Source organism: Schistocerca cancellata, chromosome 9 (genome assembly GCF_023864275.1).
Source record: "Schistocerca cancellata isolate TAMUIC-IGC-003103 chromosome 9, iqSchCanc2.1, whole genome shotgun sequence".
In the NCBI taxonomy this organism is placed as follows: Eukaryota; Metazoa; Arthropoda; class Insecta; order Orthoptera; family Acrididae; genus Schistocerca; species Schistocerca cancellata.
In genome coordinates, this window is record NC_064634.1 from 20736132 (window position 1) to 20754715 (window position 18584).

At 42.5% G+C, this 18584-nt stretch overlaps 2 protein-coding genes across 5 annotated transcripts in view; one reads left to right on the forward strand and one right to left on the reverse strand.

The window, feature by feature from the left end:
* Positions 1–11783, reverse strand: part of LOC126101169 (peptidoglycan-recognition protein LB-like) — a 35562-nt gene extending 23779 nt beyond the window's left edge. Inside the window, exon 1 of the mRNA XM_049911866.1 lies at positions 11651–11783. Coding sequence (XP_049767823.1) covers positions 11651–11693 — 43 coding nt within the window. The 5' untranslated portion in view covers positions 11694–11783. The remainder of the gene's footprint in view (positions 1–11650) is intronic.
* The window catches only part of LOC126101165 (trichoplein keratin filament-binding protein), a 796043-nt gene that overhangs the window by 497122 nt on the left and 280337 nt on the right, over positions 1–18584 (forward strand). The window lies entirely within an intron of this gene.

The following is an 18584-nucleotide window of genomic DNA, read 5'->3' on the forward strand; positions in this document are numbered from 1 at the left end:
GCGCCAGGTGGAAATGGCATGGCAAGCCGTTCCACAGGACTACATCCAGCATCTCTACGATCGTCTCCATGGGAGAATAGCAGCCTGCATTGCTGCGAAAGGTGGATATACACTGTACTAGTGCCGACATTGTGCATGCTCTGTAGCCTGTGTCTATGTGCCTGTCGTTCTGTCAGTGTGATCATGTGATGTATCTGACCCCAGGAATGTGTCAATAAAGTTTCCCCTTCCTGGGACAATGAATTCACGGTGTTCTTATTTCAATTTCCAGGAGTGTATTTTTGAACTTGGGTCATATGTACGCGAGATTTCCACACTCCTAAACATTCCTTGGTCCACTATTTCCGATGTGTTTATGAAACGTGTGAAAGGACACGTACAGCACAAAAGCGTACAGGGCGACCTCGTCTGTTGACAGACAGACAGCCGACAGTTCAAATGTTCAAATGTGTCTGAAATCTTATGGGACTTAACTGCTAAGGTGATGAGTCCCTAAGCTTACACGCTATTTAACCTAAATTGTCCTAAGGACAAACACAAACACCCATGCCTGAGGGAGGACTCGAACCTCCGCAGTCCATGACTGCAGCGCCGAAGACCGCTCGGCTAATCCCGCGCGGCGCCGACAGTTCAAGAGAGTCACAATGTATAATAGGCAGTCATCTATACAGACCATTCCAAACAAGTACTATGACAGTTAGGTGGGAGGTGAGAAAACTTGGATTTCATGGTCGAGCGGATGCCCCACATCACGCCGGTAAATGCCAAACGACGCCTCGCTTGGTGTAAGGAGCGTCAACATTGGACGATTGAACAGTGGAAAAACATTGTGTGGAGAGACGAATCGCGGTACACAATGTGGCGATCCGATGGCAGGGTTTGGGTATGGCGAATGCCCAGTGAACGTCATCCGCCAGCATCTGTAGTGCCAACAGTAAAATTCGGAGGCGGTGGTGTTATGGTGTGGACGTGTTTTTCGTGAATGGGGCTTGCACCCCTTGTTGTTTTGCGTGTCATAATCACAGCACAGGCCTACATTGATGTTTTAAGCACCTTCTTACTTCTCACTGTTGAAGAGCAATTCGGGGATTGCGATTCCATCTTTCAACACGATCGAGCAGCTGTTCATAATGCACGGCCTGTGGCGGAGTGGTTACTAAACAATAACATCCCTGTAATGGACTGGCCTGCACAGAGTCGTGACCTGAATCTTATAGAACACTTTGGGATGTTTCGGACAACGACTTCGTGCCAGGCCTCACCGACCGAGATTGATACCTCTCCTTGAAGAATGGGCTGCCATTCCCCAAGAAACATTCTAGCACCTGATTAAAGTATTCCTGCGAGAGTGGAAGCTGTCATGAAGGCAAAGTCGGGGCCAACACCACATTGAATTCCAGCATCACGTTGTCAGTCATTCTCAGCCAGTTGTCCGGATACTTTTGATCACATAGCCCACGTACCTCCTTCCTGTTGCTTTTGAATATATTACATGCTTTACAGCCGAAATTATTGGTTTCTTCAAAAAATATGTGTGAAACACGAACTTAATAAAAATGTAACGTGCACTAACCGCATTTCAGTGCTACTCACAATTGAAGAATAAATAGAATAGTGCATCATTTATAATTTATGTTAGAATACGCTCTTAATATCTTTCGAATACATTTAACGAGTTTTCTCTTGCCACTGTGTTTTGCCTGCTGTAGTTCACAACACACCGATAATATTCTCATCTCTACATTTGTTTTATAATATACGCAATATACAGGGCTACTACAAATGATTGAAGCGATTTCATAAATTCACTGTAGCTCCATTCATTGACATATGGTCACGACACACTACAGATACGTAGAAAAACTCATAAAGTTTTGTTCGGCTGAAGCCGCACTTCAGGTTTCTGCCGTCAGAGCGCTCGAGACCGCAGTGAGAGGAAATAGCGACAGGAGCCGAGAAAGCGTATGTCGTGCTTGAAATGCACTCACATCAGTCAGTCATAACAGTGCAACGACACTTCAGGACGAAGTTCAACAAAGATCCACCAACTGCTAACTCCATTCGGCGATGGTATGCGCAGTTTAAAGCTTCTGGATGCCTCTGTAAGGGGAAATCAACGGGTCGGCCTGCAGTGAGCGAAGAAACGGTTGACCGCGTGTGGGGAAGTTTCACGCGTAGCCCGCGGAAAATTGGCTCATGCCACAACTGGAGACCGACAGCGCCGACTTCATCTTTCAACAGGATGGTGCTCCACCGCACTTGCATCATGATGTTCGGCATTTCTTAAACAGGAGATTGGAAAACCGATGGATCGGTCGTGGTGGAGATCATGATCAGCAATTCATGTCATGGCCTCCACGCTCTCCCGACTTAACCCCATGCGATTTCTTTCTGTGGGGTTATGTGAAAGCTTCAGTGTTTAAACCTCCTCCTACCAAGAAACGTGCCAGAACTGCGAGCTCGCATCAACGATGCTTTCGAACTCATTGATGGAGACATGCTGCGCCGAGTGTGGGAGGAACTTGATTATCGGCTTGATGTCTGCCGAATAACTAAAGGGGCACATATCGAACATTTGTGAATGCCTAAAAAAACTTTTGAGTTTTTGTATGTGTGTGCAAATCATTTTGAAAATATCTCAAATAATAAAGTTATAGTAGAGCTGTGAAATCGCTTCAATCATTTGTAATAACCCTGTACACTGATGAGCCAAAATACTTTAACCACCTGCCTATAACTTGTTTGTCCGTCATTGGAACGAAATGCGAGTGTTATTCGAAAAGTAAGGAACGATGGGTCGCGGAGTGGAAACCACAGTGAAAATCCGATGAAGTTTTGCACAGATGTGTTGGGCAGTGTCTCTAGTACGTCCGTTACGTCGTTCTTTTTAGTTCTGAGCACACAGGGAGCACATAAAGGTACCTATAACAATATTGTCTCCGTCAAAGTACGAGGGCCTGGTGAGAAACCTTGCCTGAAGCTATGCAGCCAACATTAAATAACTGTCGTGCGCTTTCTTCTACAAGACAATTCTCAGCCGCATTCTGCAGGGACAATGAATATGCTCCTGCATCGTTTTCAGTTGGAAATGATTGATTACCCACAATACAGCCCGTAATTGTCTCCCTCTGAGTTTCATCTCTGCTCACAAGAACCCTGGCTATAAGACAACATTTTGGCACAGACAACGATCTGTAGGCCAGCGTAGAGAATTGGCGAAAAGCGCTGGCGGCTGCCTTCTATAACGAGGGTATTGGAAAGTTTGTACAACGCTACGAGAAACGTCTAAGTCGGATCGGCGACTATGGAGACAAGTAGCTGGAAGTTGTACCTAACTATTGCAAATGAAACAGTTTTGATTTTCACTGTGGTTTCCATTTCCCGACCTATCGTTCCTTACTTTCCGAATAGCCCTCGTACATCACTGATTCTGCGTATCAGACATCCGGCAGTTTGTTGGTAGCTTTGTGGAGGTATGTGGTATTAGATGCCTCCTACGCAGAGGTCGTGCAATTCACGTAAATAACGGGCCGCTGATTTGCGTACGCGGTGATAGCGCCCGACAGCGACCCAGGTGGGTCGCCGCGACATCAATGTGAGTTCACTATAATGCTCCTCAAAGCACTGTAGCACGGTTCTGCCTCCGAGACACAGACAGTTATACTGCTGAAAGATGTCATCGCCGTGGGCGACGGTCGAATCCTGATGGTCCTATATCCATTGCAATCGTAATTGACGATGTCGTTGGGTCAACATGTGAACATGTGGGGGTGGTCTGCTGCGGAGCTCTATGCTCAACAATTTGCGATGAACTGTCTGCTCCGCAACACTTGGGCGTGCACCAGCATTGTTCTCTTTCGGCAGAGATGCCACAGATCACCGTCCATCCTAATTTACAGAGCAGGCAAGCCTCCAAACGCCACATTGTGTGGAGAGTCCTGGACGTCGTCCTGTTTAGCACCTAGACGTAGTTTCACTGTCCTATCTCTTTCCGTAGACACTTAAGACAGCAAGTAGCACGTGAACATTCGACCAGCTTAGCCGTTTTCGAGTTACACATTCACAAGCTCTGCGTAATAATAATCTACCGTTTATCAAAGTCGCACGTCATTGTATTTCCGCATTTGCAGCCCATATCTTCGCTAGGGTGGTCCCCCTTCCGTGCCTGCTCCGCTTACTGAACTTTTGCTATCGCGTCACGTGCCCGTAACGCCATCAGGCGGCATCCAAAGTCGCGGTGGAAAGTGATCATAATGTTTTGGCTTTTCACTGTATATCTTTGCTTTTTATCGTTTACTTTACGACTGGAGTAATTGTCAATTTAATTGTTTTGCGTTTTATGCACTGAATACACTAAAAAATAATTAATAGTTGCCGGCCGGGGTTGTAGGCGCTTCAGTCTGGAAGCGCGCGACCGCTACGGTCGCAGGTTCGAATCCTGCCTCGCGCATGGATGTTTGTGATGTCCTTAGGTTAGTTAGGTTGAAGTAGTTTTAATTTCTAAGGGACTGATGACCTCAGATGTTAAGTCCCATAGTGCTCAGAGCCATTCGAACCACCCCTGCTTACCTTTTTGCACTTCCTGTCGATCTCATTTTTGAGACGTTTGTATTCCTTTTCGCCTGCTTCATTTACTGCATTTTTATATTTTCTCGTTTCATCAATTACATTCAATATCTCTTCTTTTACCCAAGGATTTCTACGAGCCCTCGTCTTTTTACCTACTTCATCCTCTGCTGCCTTCACTATTTCACCTCTCAAGGCTACCCATTCTTCTTCTACTGTATCTCTTGCCCCTGTTCATGTCAATCGTTCCATAAAGCTCTCTCTCAAACCCTTTACAGCCTCTGGTTCTTTCTGTTTATCCAGGTCCTATCTCCTTAAATTCCTATCTTTTTGCAGTTTCTTCCGTTTTAGTCTACAGTTCATAACTAATAAATTTTGATTAGAGTCCACATCAGCCCCTGGAAATGTCTAACAATTTAAAACCTGGTTCCTAAATTTCTGTCTTGCCGTTATATAACCTATCTGAAATCTTCCAGTGTCTTCAGGCCTCTTCCACGTATACAATTTTCTCTCACTATTCTTAAAACAAGTGTTAGATACGATTAAGTTATGCTCTGTACAAAATTCTGCCAGGCGGCTTCCTCTTTCATTACTTACCCCACAGTCCATATTCCCCTAGAACTACTTAAACCTAACTAACCCAAGGACTTCACACACATCCATGCCCGAGGCAGGTTTCGAACCTGCGACCGTAGCAGTCGCGCGGTTACGGACTGAAGCGCCTAGAACCGCTTGGCCACCACGGCAGGCAAGCAGGGGTGGCTAGAGGACAAATGTAAGGATGTAGAAACATGTATCATTAGCGGTAAGATAGATATTGCCTACAGGAAAATTAAAGAGACCTTTGGAGAAGAGAGAACCAATTCTATGAACATCAATAGCTCAGATGGAAAACTAGTCCAAAGCAGAGAAAGGAAAGCAGAAATGTAGAAGGGGTATATAGAGGGTTTATACGAGGGCAATATTATGGAAATGGAAAAGGACGTAGATGAAGATGAAATGTGAGATATGATACTGTGTGAAGAGTCAGACACAGCACTGAAAGACTTAAGTCGAAATGAGCCCGGGAGTAGACAACATTCCATTAGAACTACTGACAGCCTTGGGAGAGCCAGCCCTGACAAAACTCTACCACTTGGTGAGCAAGATGTATGAGGCAGGGGAAATACCCTCAAACAAGATGAATATAATAATTCCAATTCCAAAGAAAGCAGGTGTTAACAGGTGTGAAAGTTACCGAACGATCAGCTTAATAGGTCACGGCTCCAAAACACTAACACGAATTCTTTAGAGACGAATAGAAAAACTGCTAGTAGCCGACCTCGGGGAAGATCAGTTTGGATTCCGTAGAAATGTTGGAACACGTGGGCAATACTGACCCTACGACTTACCTTAGAAGATAGCTTAAGGAAAGGCAAACCCACCTTTCTAGCATTTGTAGACCTAGAGAAAGTTTTTGACAGTGTTGACTGTAATACTCTCTTTCAAATTCTGAAGGTAGCAGGGGTAAAATACAGGGAGCGGAAGTTTATTTACAATTTGTACAGAAAGCAGATGGCAGTTACAGAGTCGAGGGGCATGAAAGGAAAGCTGTAGTTAGGAGAGGAGTGAGACAGAGTTGTAGCCTATCCCCGATGTTATTCAATCTGTATATTGAGCAAGCAGTAAAGGAAACAAAAGAAAAGTTCGGAGTAGGTATTAAAATGCCTGGAGAAGAAATAAAAACTTTAAGGTTTGCCGATGACATTGTAATTCTGTCAGAGACAGGAAAGGACCTGGAAGAGCAGCTGAACGGAATGTACAATGTCTTGAAAGGAAGATATAAGATGAACATCAACAAAAGCAAAAAGCACAACGAGGATAGTGGAATGTAGTCGAATTAAATCGGGTGATGTTGAGGGAATTAGATTAGAAAAGAGACACCTAAAGCAGTAAAAGAGTTTTGCTATTTGGGAAGCAAAATAACTAATGAGGGTCGAAGTAGAGAGGATATAAAATGTAGACTGGTTATGGCAAGGAAAGCGTTCCTGAAGAAGAGAAATTTGTTAACGCCGATTGTAGATTTGTCAGGAAGTCGTTTCTGAAAGTATTTGTATGGAGTGCATCAATGTATGGAAGTGAAACATGGATAATAACTAGTTAAGACAAGAAGAAAATGGAAGCTTTCGAAATGTGGTGCTACAGAAGAATGCTGAAGATTTGATGGGTAGATCATGTAACTAATGAGGAGGTGTTGAATAGAATTAGAGAGAAGAGAAATTTGTGGCCCAGCTTGACTAGATGATCACCGGTTTATTATTGGGGGGAAGCGCGGAGGGTAAAAATCGTAGAGGGAGACCAAGAGATGAATACACTAAGCAGATTCAGAAGGATGTAGGTTGCAGTAGTTATTCGGAGATGAAGAGGCTTGCACAGGACAGAGTAGCATGGAGAGCTGCATCAAATCAGCCTCTGGATGAAGACCACAACAAATATGGCCCAAGACAAGAAGAAATGTGTAGTAAATAATGACTCTAGTACAATAGACGGGTTTTATAATAGCGAAGATGAGCAAGTGCTCATAACTCTTAAGGTGTAAACTTTAGAGCCCATGTTTACTAGAAACTTTTTCCTTGTTTTAGTCCTTGCTATCACTTCTGAAAGTCATGAACCCTAGAATGATAGCAACAGCAGTGCCGGAACATGTATACTACTGTCAGAAGTATCAGAAGAGTTTTCAGTCGTCGGTTTCCGAACCAGTATCTCTTTCTTGAAATTGATACGTTTACCCTTGTCCATCAACCCAGAAAGTGTGTGACATCATCAAAGAATAATTCTGTTTTAAGTAATTACATAGTTTTCGATGGAGCACATGTAGAATGTAGGAAAAATGAATTTCGCAAGTGGCATGGCAGAGGCTTTAGATGAGCGAGGCTTTAGATGAGCATAGAAAAGTCGCTGATCGTTTGCTTTATCTTACAAAGGCACTGTGTATGCTACAACAATCTCTGCAAAAGCTGAGAAAATGATAGAAACGATAAAGCAGCTGAAGTCGTTACTAATTAGTAGCGAGAGGAAGTATACTGATATTATACTAAAATGTAGACTTTCACGGCCGGAAATATCATGTCCATTATAATTATCCGAGCTGTTATGCCGTGGTCGGTTGACGAATTCTGTGTCGATTCCCAACGTTTCGTCTCCGACTGCGGGAGACATCTTCAAGGGGGTCCGTAGCTCAATTGAAGGTCCAACACACCCACTGGCTCGCTACTGACTGCCGCTAAATTCCGTGTCCGCGCGCTCCCACGCCGCGGCGTGACGTCACGTGTTTTGAAAACGTCAGTGCAATTGGCCGCTGTCCGTCGCCGTCGATCGCCGTTGCCATCACCCAGTAGTGGGCGGGTGGTACACATCTTCTTTAACATCGGCATCCATATGCCGTTTAATTTCACTCCCTCCTCCTTACGGTTGAAATTATTTGGGTGTTTAGCGATTTCGATTGCCTCCCTGTAGAGCCTTTCGTAATATCCACTTGTGGCCGCTAGTACTTGCGTCTCCTCGAAACGAATATTGTGGTTCCCTGGCTGGAAGGCATGCTCCGCAACAGCTGATCGTTCCGTTTCTCCTCTTCTGCAATTTCCCTTATGCTCTTCCAAACGTTTAGAAACAGTTCTTTTAGTGGCACCCACATAAACATCACCACAGCTGCATGGGATCCTATACACTCCAGTATTTTCCAGTGGTTTGCGAGCGTCCTTGGCAGGCTTCAGGTATTCCTGTATCTTCCTGGTGGGCTTGTAAATTACGGTAATATTCCGCTTCGTCAAGATCCTCCCTATTCTTTCCGTTACATTTTTAACAAACGGCAGGAAAACCTTAGATTTTGCTGTAACCTGTACGTCAGTATGATTTCTGCGTGGCTGCCTCAACGCACGTTTTATTTCGGCGAACGAATTTCCGTTCTTCATTAGTGCATTGTGGAGATGTTCCATCTCAGCGTCGAGCAACTCAGGTTCACAGATATTTCTAGCTCTGTCCGCTAACGTCTTGATAACACCCCGCTTCTGTTGTGGGTGGTGGTTCGAATCCCGGTGCAAATAACGGTCCGTGTGCGTGGGTTTGCGGTATAGTGAGTGGCCCAAACTACCATTTTCGTTTCTAAAAACAAGCACATCGAGGAAATGTAACTTGCCGTCTACCTCCTCCTCCATTGTAAACTGAATTCTCGAGTTTATACTGTTCAGATGTTCGTGGAACCGGCTTAGTTCCTCCCTACCATGTCTCCACAGCACAGAAGTGTCATCCACGTATCGGAACCATACGTTTGGTTTTTTGCTGGCAGTACCTAAGGCGTGTTCTTCGAATTTCTCCATAAAGAAGTTTGCAATTATGGGACTTAGGGGGCTTCCCATAGCCACGCCAACCGTTTGCTCATAAAACTGTTAATTCCACTTGAAGTATGTGGTCGTCAAACAACACTTAAACAGTTCTGAAATATCGGCAGGAAAAATTCGATCCAGCTGTTCCAATACATCATTAAGTGGAACCATGGTAAACAGCGATACCACATCGAAGCTGACCAATATGTCCTCCGGCTGGACCACTATGCCATTCAATTTGCTGATGAAATGTGTCTAATTCTTTATATAAGAGTCCGAACGGCCCACATGTGCGCTACCACCGAGGCTTTATGGATTGCCCAAAATTCATAAAGAAAATGTGCCGTTAAGACCGATACTAAGTGCCATTGGTTCGCCCACCTACTCGTTAGCCAAGTTTTTGACTACGCTGCTAAAACCACATGTGCGCCGTTCGGATTCTTATATAAAGAATTAGACACATTTCATCAGCAGATTGAATGGCATAGTGGTCCAGCCGGAGGACATATTGGTCAGCTTCGATGTGGTATCGCTGTTTACCATGGTTCCACTTAATGATGTATTGGAACAGCTGGATCGAATTTTTCCTGCCGATATTTCAGAACTGTTTAAGTGTTGTTTGACGACCACATACCTCAAGTGGAATTAACAGTTTTATGAGCAAACGGATGGCATGGCTATGGGAAGCCCCCTAAGTCCCGTAATTGCAAACTTCTTTATGGAGAAATTCGAAGAACACGCCTTAGGTACTGCCAGCAAAAAACCAAATGTATGGTTCCAATACGTTGATGACACGTTTGTGCTGTGGAGACATGGTAGGGAGGAACTAAGCCGGTTCCACGAACATCTGAACAGTATAAACTCGAGAATTCAGTTTACAATGGAGGAGGAGGTAGACGGCAAGTTACATTTCCTCGATGTGCTTGTTTTTAGAAACGAAAATGGTAGTTTGGGCCACTCACTATACCGCAAACCCACGCACACGGACCGTTATTTGCACCGGGATTCGAACCACCACCCGCAACAGAAGCGGGGTGTTATCAAGACGTTAGCGGACAGAGCTAGAAATATCTGTGAACCTGAGTTGCTCGACGCTGAGATGGAACATCTCCACAATGCACTAATGAAGAACGGATATTCGTCCGCCGAAATAAAACGTGCGTTGAGGCAGCCACGCAGAAATCATACTGACGTACAGGTTACAGCAAAATCTAAGGTTTTCCTGCCGTTTGTTAAAAATGTAACGGAAAGAATAGGGAGGATCTTGACGAAGCGGAATATTACGGTAATTTACAAGCCCACCAGGAAGATACAGGAATACCTGAAGCCTGCCAAGGACGCTCGCAAACCACTGGAAAAAGCTGGAGTATATAGGATCCCATGCAGCTGTGGTGATGTTTATGTGGGTACCACTAAAAGAACTGTTTCTAAACGTTTGGAAGAGCATAAGGGAAATTGCAGAAGAGGAGAAACGGAACGATCAGCTGTTGCGGAGCATGCTTTCCAGCCAGGGAACCACAATATTCGTTTAGAGGAGACGCAAGTACTAGCGGCCACAAGTGGATATTACGAAAGGCTCTACAGGGAGGCAATCGAAATCGCTGAACACCCAAATAATTTCAACCGTAAGGAGGAGGGAGTGAAATTAAACGGCATATGGATGCCGATGTTAAAGAAGATGTGTACCACCCGCCCACTACTGGGTGATGGCAACGGCGATCGACTGCGACGGACAACGGCCAATTGCACTGACGTTTTCAAAACACGTGACGTCACGCCGCGGCGTGGAAGCGCGCGGACACGGAATTTAGCGGCAGTCAGTAGCGAGCCAGTGGGTGTGTTGGACCTTCAATTGAGCTACGGACCCCCTTGAAGATGTCTCCCGCAGTCGGAGACGAAACGTTGGGAATCGACACAGAATTCGTCAACCGACCACGGCATAACAGCCCGGATAATTATAATGGACACGTATTACAGACATACACGCACTGTAGTTGTGTACATAGCGTAAATTTAAATTTGGTGTTTCTTTCTGTTCTATGCGAAGTGACCCTAAGCCGAGTTCGTCATCCGAAAGTGAGCGTATATGACCGAAAGTCAGGTTTTCAGTAATTGAAGGAAATTCATGAAATTATCACTGCTGGCGCTTCATTTCATTGTCATACAGCAGTTTATCGCGTTCTTAGAAGCTAGAAAGGTGTCTCCTCCGTGAAAGTTGCTGTAAAATCTACAGAGCCAACCACAATGTGTCCGTGACACACACACACACACACACACACACACACATTATGGTGGCCAGTGCCATATTTTAGGTTTAAACATTATCTAGTGGAGGCGGTAAAAGCAGATTTTATATTCAAAATTGAAGTTTTGCACTACGGTACGTGGAAACGTCAGTTTTCGGAAGAAATCTTGGAAATAGATGGCCCATACATTTACAATGATTTAAATTGAGTTGAGGTATTAGCTGTTTTCCATTGTTTATCGATTAAAAGTTTTTTATGTTGTTGCTCAAAGATGTACCAGGTGATGAATAATTCGTGCTATTAATATACTACAGCCATCTGGTGAATGTTGTAGTCGAAACTAGTAATGAAAAGAGACTATAAAATAGTCTAAACGTTTCACGAGTCGTGGCGGCTGTTTGCCAAGTTGTCGCACAGCCTCTGAAGCCGTGAGCTTGCCGCCAATCGCATGCGACCGCGCTCGCCGCGGCTACTCACTCGGGTGCACGGCGGCCGCGAGCAGGAACTGCACCACCAGCATTGCTGCCCGCCTGTCGCTCTGGACTTTCCTCTTGCTGGCCGCCCCCCGTGCCGACAGCTCAGACCGGCTCACCTTGCCTGCCGCCTCTTTTTAAACTGTGAGCCGTCTGCGAGCGCCGGATTACTTAAACCGCCGCGCCGGACGAGCGTTGTTAACGTGTTGCCTCGCCGTTTGTGACGTCACTGTGCCCTGTGCCGGCAGCGGGCAGCGGCACTTCCAGTGGTGGGGCGGCGAGGGCCGGGGAAAGACGGTTTGGCCAAGCACAGCACAGGACAGGACAGCCCAGCCCAGCTCTGCAGACCGACCGGGGCTTTCGCACGTGCGGCGGCCGGCCGCGGGGGAAACCACGTGCCAAGGCCGGCGGAGAGGTGACGGGACAGGAGAGCGAGAGGTCGCTGTCCACGGGGATTTTGCGGATCACTCGCGTAAGCAGCACGTGTCCACATTCATTTTAAAATAAATTTATCCCATGTGGGGAGCTCAGGAAATTATGTACGCCCATTAAAAACTGTCGAGAGATACCGCAACTAGCAGCAAACAATTAATTACCTTGTTACCGTTACAAATTTCGCCGTTCCTTCTCAGTTTCTGCGTCGATGACTCTTGTTTTGCAGCTAACAATGAATGCAATCCTATTCGGATTTTGTAACCGAACTTTTTGTTACTGTTTGCACCGTACATGTTTCACCTGATACTATTAGACATCTGCAGTGCCATACAAAGAAATAAGCAACAGTTGAAAGATTTGTTGCAAAAAAAAAGTTATTTCCAGTTTTCCGACTTTTTGGTAAACCGAAAAGCTTTTAAAAAACAGAATTCTTAGTCGTGTAAAATTTTTCTTTCTGTTTTTCCGTAATGGTTAAGCCAGTATTTACTCCCAAAAACAAATCTTACACGGCACGAGTCTCAAATTTTTTATTTTGTTTGTGGACATTTAGTCAGCCATCCTTCCACGTGACTCATTGTTGGAACTACCACTTTCTTCGTCACAAAACAGGTATTTTGTCTGCTGTTAGAAAGATTTCATAAAAAATGCCTGCGTCAATCATTTTGTCTGATAACTTCAACTCAAATACAGCATCTATTGTACTATTACAAACTGGATTTCATTTTTCAATCTTCACATTCCCCCCCCCCCCTCCCCCCCCCCCCCCTCTGCTAACGTCTGGCTAATCTGATTGCACTATCTGCATGTAGTCCATCTTGAGTTGGTCTTTCGCACGGTTTATTAAAAGAATTTAGTACGCAACTTTTTGATGATTTGTGAACTGACCAAAAAAAATTGGTGCATGCAAAAAAAAAATGGTTCAAATGACTCTGAGCACTATGGGACTTAACTTCTAAGGTCATCAGTCTCCTAGAACTAAGAACTACTTAAACCTAACTAACCTAAGGACATCACACACATTCATGCCCGAGGCAGGATTCGAACCTGCGACCGTAGCGGTCACGCGGTTCCAGACTGTGGCGCCTAGAACCGCACGGCCACCCCGGCCGGCGTTGCATGCACAATCGTGACCTGTCACTTAACGTTTTGTGCCTCCAATTACTAATTTAATTGAATTTCGTTTAAGTTCTCTAAGTTTCTAAACTTTCCGCCTTTGACGTACGGGAATGCGACTGCTGCTGTTGCTTTCACCATCTTTGCTATAAGTAATTTCTTTCACATCAGAAGGCTCAAACTAAGCACTAGCTCCAGAGCTTAATAATCTTTCCTTTTCCAAATCAATCATTATTCGTTCAGCAATGTACACTGAGGAAATAACAACAATATGTTAAATAGAATCAAAAAATGATACACGACTGACAAGCACTCCGCTGCTGTATTAAGTTCCATTTAATTTAACTTTGACCGCAACAAAAAGGAGCTCCCTTTTTGATGCAAAAATCTAACCAACCACGGGGATAAGAGGGGTTGGCAGGTATCCGGTCCTGTCTTGCCAAATTATACAAGTTCGGCCTGTCTGACTTTTTGAGGCTTTTTGCGATGAAGTAGATAACTCACAACTGAGGCCCGTTCTACGTTAATACAGTTATTTGCAAGGAGTAAGGATTAACGACAGGTACCATAAGGACATTCACAGGGTGATTCCGTGATGACACAAATTTTCAGGAATGATGGAGAAGGATAACGTGTCAATTTGAGGTGAGGAAGCCGGCTACGGAAACGACCGAGTCAAAAGTTATTAGCGAAAATCATTCTACGTTTTCATTGTACCTAACCGGCACTGTAAAGGTTTGCTTCTTGAACGTAATTAAAACCCGACTCTCATCGCATTGATGGGCGGCAGGCTTTTGTAATACACTGCTGTAAAATGTTATCATAAAACAAACTGCTAATTGAATTCGTCGGAATAAAAAACCCACGTTGACATAAAAGCGAAGCGACCGTTTCCTAATAACTGCGAATATTAAGGGAATGCCGCTTGTTAAGTCAATAATGTAAACTGAAGGCGGTAACCTATAACAATAATAATAATAATAATAATAATAATAATAATATAATTATAATTAATAATAATAATAATTATTATTATTATTTTATTATTATGCCACATGTCCTTGACTTCCTCAGCCAGTTGGATGTATTTTTCAATTTTTTTCTCCTGTTTTCTTTTGTATATTTGTTGTATTCGGTATGGATATTTCGATTAGTTGTGTTAATTTCTTCTTTTTATTGGTGAGTATGATGTCAGGTTTGTTATGTGGTGTTGTTTTATCTGTTATAATGGTTCTGTTCCAGTATAATTTGTATTCATCATTCTCCAGTACATTTTGTGGTGCATACTTGTATGTGGGAACGTGTTGTTTTAGAAGTTTATGTTGTAAGGCAAGCTGTTGCTGTATTATTTTTGCTACATTGTCATGTCTTCTGGGGTATTCTGTATTTGCTAGTATTGTACACCCGCTTGTGATGTGATCTACTGTTTCTATTTGTTGTTTGCAAAGTCTGCATTTATCTGTTGTGGTATTGGGATCTTTAATAATATGCTTGCTGTAATATCTGATGTTTATTGTTTGATCCTGTATTGCAATCATGAATCCTTCCGTCTCGCTCTATATATTGACTTTTCTTAGCCATGTGTTGGATGCGTCTTGATCGATGTGTGGCCGTGTTAGATGATACGGGTGCTTGCCATGTAGTGTTTTCTTTTTCCAATTTACTTTCTTCGTATCTGTTGATGTTATGTGATCTAAAGGGTTGTAGAAGTGGTTATGAAATTGCAGTGGTGTAGCCGATGTATTTATATGAGTGATTGCTTTGTGTATTTTGCTAGTTTCTGCTCGTTCTATAAAGAATTGTCTTAAATTGTCTACCTGTACATAATGTAGGTTTTTTTATGTCGATAAATCCCCTTCCTCCTTCCTTTCTGCTTAATGTGAATCTTTCTGTTGCTGAATGTATGTGATTTATTCTATATTTGTGGCATTGTGATATCGTGTGTAAGTGTATTGAGTGCTTCTAGGTCTGTGCTACTCCATTTCACTACTCCAAATGAGTAGGTCAATATTGGTATAGCATAAGCTTTTGTCTTGTTTCTTGCTGTCAATTCTGTTTTCAGTATTTTTGTTAGTCTTTGTCTATATTTTTCTTTTAGTTCTTCTTTAATATTTGTATTATCTATTCCTATTTTTTGTCTGTATCCTAGATATTTATAGCCATCTGTTTTTTTCCATCACTTCTATGCAGTCGCTGTGGTTATCCAAGCTTCTTGTTTAGTGTGTTTTCCCTTGACTATGCTATTTTTCTTACATCTGTCTGTTCCAAAAGCCATATTTATATTATTGCTGAATACTTCTGTTATCTTTAGTAATTGGTTGAGTTGTTGATTTGTTGCTGCCAGTAGTTTTAGATTATCCATGTATAGCAAATGTGTGATTTTGTGTGGGTATGTTCCAGTAATATTGATCCATAATTTGTATTATTTAGCATGTTGGATAGTGGGTTCAGAGCAAGGCAGAACCAGAAAGAACTTAATGAGTCTCCTTGGTATATTCCTCACTTAATCTGTATTGGCTGTGATGTGATATTATTTGTATTTGTTTGAATATTAAGTGTGGTTTTCCAATTTTTCATTACTGTGTTTAGGAACTGTATCAATTTAGGATCTACTTTGTATATTTCCAATATTTGTAGTAACCATGAGTGGGGTACACTATCAAAAGCTTTTTGCTAATCAGTGTATGCGTAGTGTAGCGTATTATTATTATTGTTATTATTATTATTGTATTAAATAACTAGAAATGAAACCGATTGGTACGATACGGTGAAAACATTAATACTACAAAGTACGAATTTAATTAGCGGTTTCTTTTAAGATAATCTTTTGACTACCAGTGAGCCGACGTACCTGCTAGAAAGAGTGCCCCATCGCTCCTAGCTAAAACATTCAGTAAATGGACAGTACTGATAACAACTTGGCGAAGGTCTTTGTGCTTTAATTGGCAGCTCTACAACAATCACGAAACGCAACAGCCAATGAGAGACTTTTGTCTTGTTAAATTAAGATGAAAAAGTGTAACTTACACTGAATTTGAATTTCCAGATTTCATCAACGGAACGAACAACGAAGTAGTCATAACGTGTAGACCATTAGACGTTAATTTGTGTTGTATTTGAGCTACTTCACCTGTGCTTGGAATTACGTCGTCATGTCTTGCGTGTCAAAATTGTTGAGATGGATAAGTGTATCGTGAAATACAAAAGGACTTTGACTGATAATCGTGATAGTGATGGTGATATCGAATCGACAGCGTGTAGCAGTAAAAGTGATCTATCTCCGGCAGCATGTGGCGATGAATTCCACAACAGATGATAGTGGTACCGAAAGTAAAAACGTATACATGGATTCAGTATGACGAAAAACGACGTCAGAGTTTGTTTCTTGTATATGTCTGTGCGTGAAAACAAGAGATTGTCTCCAAAAGCTGTCACTGCGAACAAGCATTTCTGTAATGCGTTCGTTAAGTCCGACTTTAAGAATTGGTCCATTGCCCTAAAACGATTCACATCTCATGCAAAAAGTGATTTGCATATGTATTCAGTTAGTACAAATAATTCTATGGAAAAAAGAGTAATTATTCTGTCATCAGTTAGTCATTCTAAAGCAAAAGACATGCAGGCCGCTACTGTTTCTTACTTTAGTATTCTCGTTGGTTTGCTAAGGATTCACCTTGTCTGTTCATGGTGATGAGTCTTCTGATTTTGTCAAATCTTCTGAAATCACGTTCCGAGGATGTCCCCGAAATGAAACTCTGGCTTAATCAGACTAGATAACAATTGGATGTCTCATGACATAATTAATATTATAACACTGATAAGTAAGTCTCTTCGGAGAATTTTGATTCAACAAATAAAATAATATGATTTATATGCATAATGTTGGACGAGACATCTGATGTATCAATTAGAGAGCGGATGTCTGTTTTCATACTGCTGACCAGAATTTTGCTTTTTATGAGTTATTTCATGATTTTTATGAGCGCCTATTAACTGAGATAGATACAGTGTTTAAATCTGTGAAGGATGTATTATTAAGATATTCTATTTCTGTGAACAATTGTAGGCAACCCTATGACGACGCAAGAAACGTTGCCGGTTATTTGCAAGAATTACAGTCACGGATAAAAGAAACTAAGCCCGCGGCTATTTACATCATCCACTGCTTGACTCATTTCCTAAATTTAATTGTTCAAGGCACATTAAATAACATTCCAGTATTAAAGGGATATTCTGTCAATTCTCAAAAGTTTGATTTCATTTAGTCGTGGTTACCTTAGAGGGTAAGAAAATTCGGAACTCTTAAATGATGGTTTTCCGATTCTCATGATATTGAAGCAGGTCAGGGCTTAAGACCGTTCAGTCCAACGAGATGATGCCTGCGTATTGTCTCTCTGTTCTGCATAGATAATAATTATGAAATTCTTTTCCAATCTCTTAATGATTTCTTAATGATACACAAGATGAAAGAAATCATGATGGTGCAAAAGCTAAATGATTTCTAAAATTTGAAACTCTGATTCTTATGAAGGTGCTGATTTTTGTATTCCAAGGAATAGAAAAACTTGACGCAGTACTTCAGAAAGTTTCAGTGAATTTCCGCCTTGCACGTAATTCTGTAGATGCTGTTTTGTCTTCAGTAGAGGAGGCAGAAATAGATACATTTCTATCACTTAGCAAAATTCATGAGTTCTTGTTGTGGTCTTCAGTCCTGAGACTGGTTTGATGCAGCTCTCCATGCTACTCGATCTTGTGCAAGCTTCATCTCCAAGTAACTAGTGCACCCTACAGCCTTCTGAATCTGGTTAGTGCATTCATCTCTTGGCCTCCCTCTACGATTTTTACCATCGACGCTGCCCTCCAATACTAAATTGGTGATCCCTTGATGCCTCAGAACATGTCCTACCAACAGATCCCTTCTTCTAGTCAAATTGTGCCACAAACTCCTCTTCTCCCCAATTCTATTCAATACCTCCTTGTTAGTTATGTGATCTACCCATTCAGCATTCTTCTGTAGCACCACATTTCGAAAGCTTCTATTTTCTTCTTGTCCAAACTATTTATCGTCCACGTTTCACTCCCATGCATGGCTACACTCCATACAAATACTTTCAGAAACGACTTCCTGACATTTAAATATCTATACTCGATGTTAACAAATTTCTCTTCTTCAGAAACGCTTTCCTTCCGATTGCCAGTCTACATTTTATATCCTCTCCACTTCGACCCTCATCAGTTATTTTGCTCCTCAAATAGCAAAACTCCTTTACTTATTTAAGTGTCTCATTTCGTAATCTAATACCCTCAACATCACCCGACTTAATTCGACTACATTCCATTATCCTCGTTTTGCTTTTGTTGATGTTCATCTCATACCCTCCTTTGAAGAC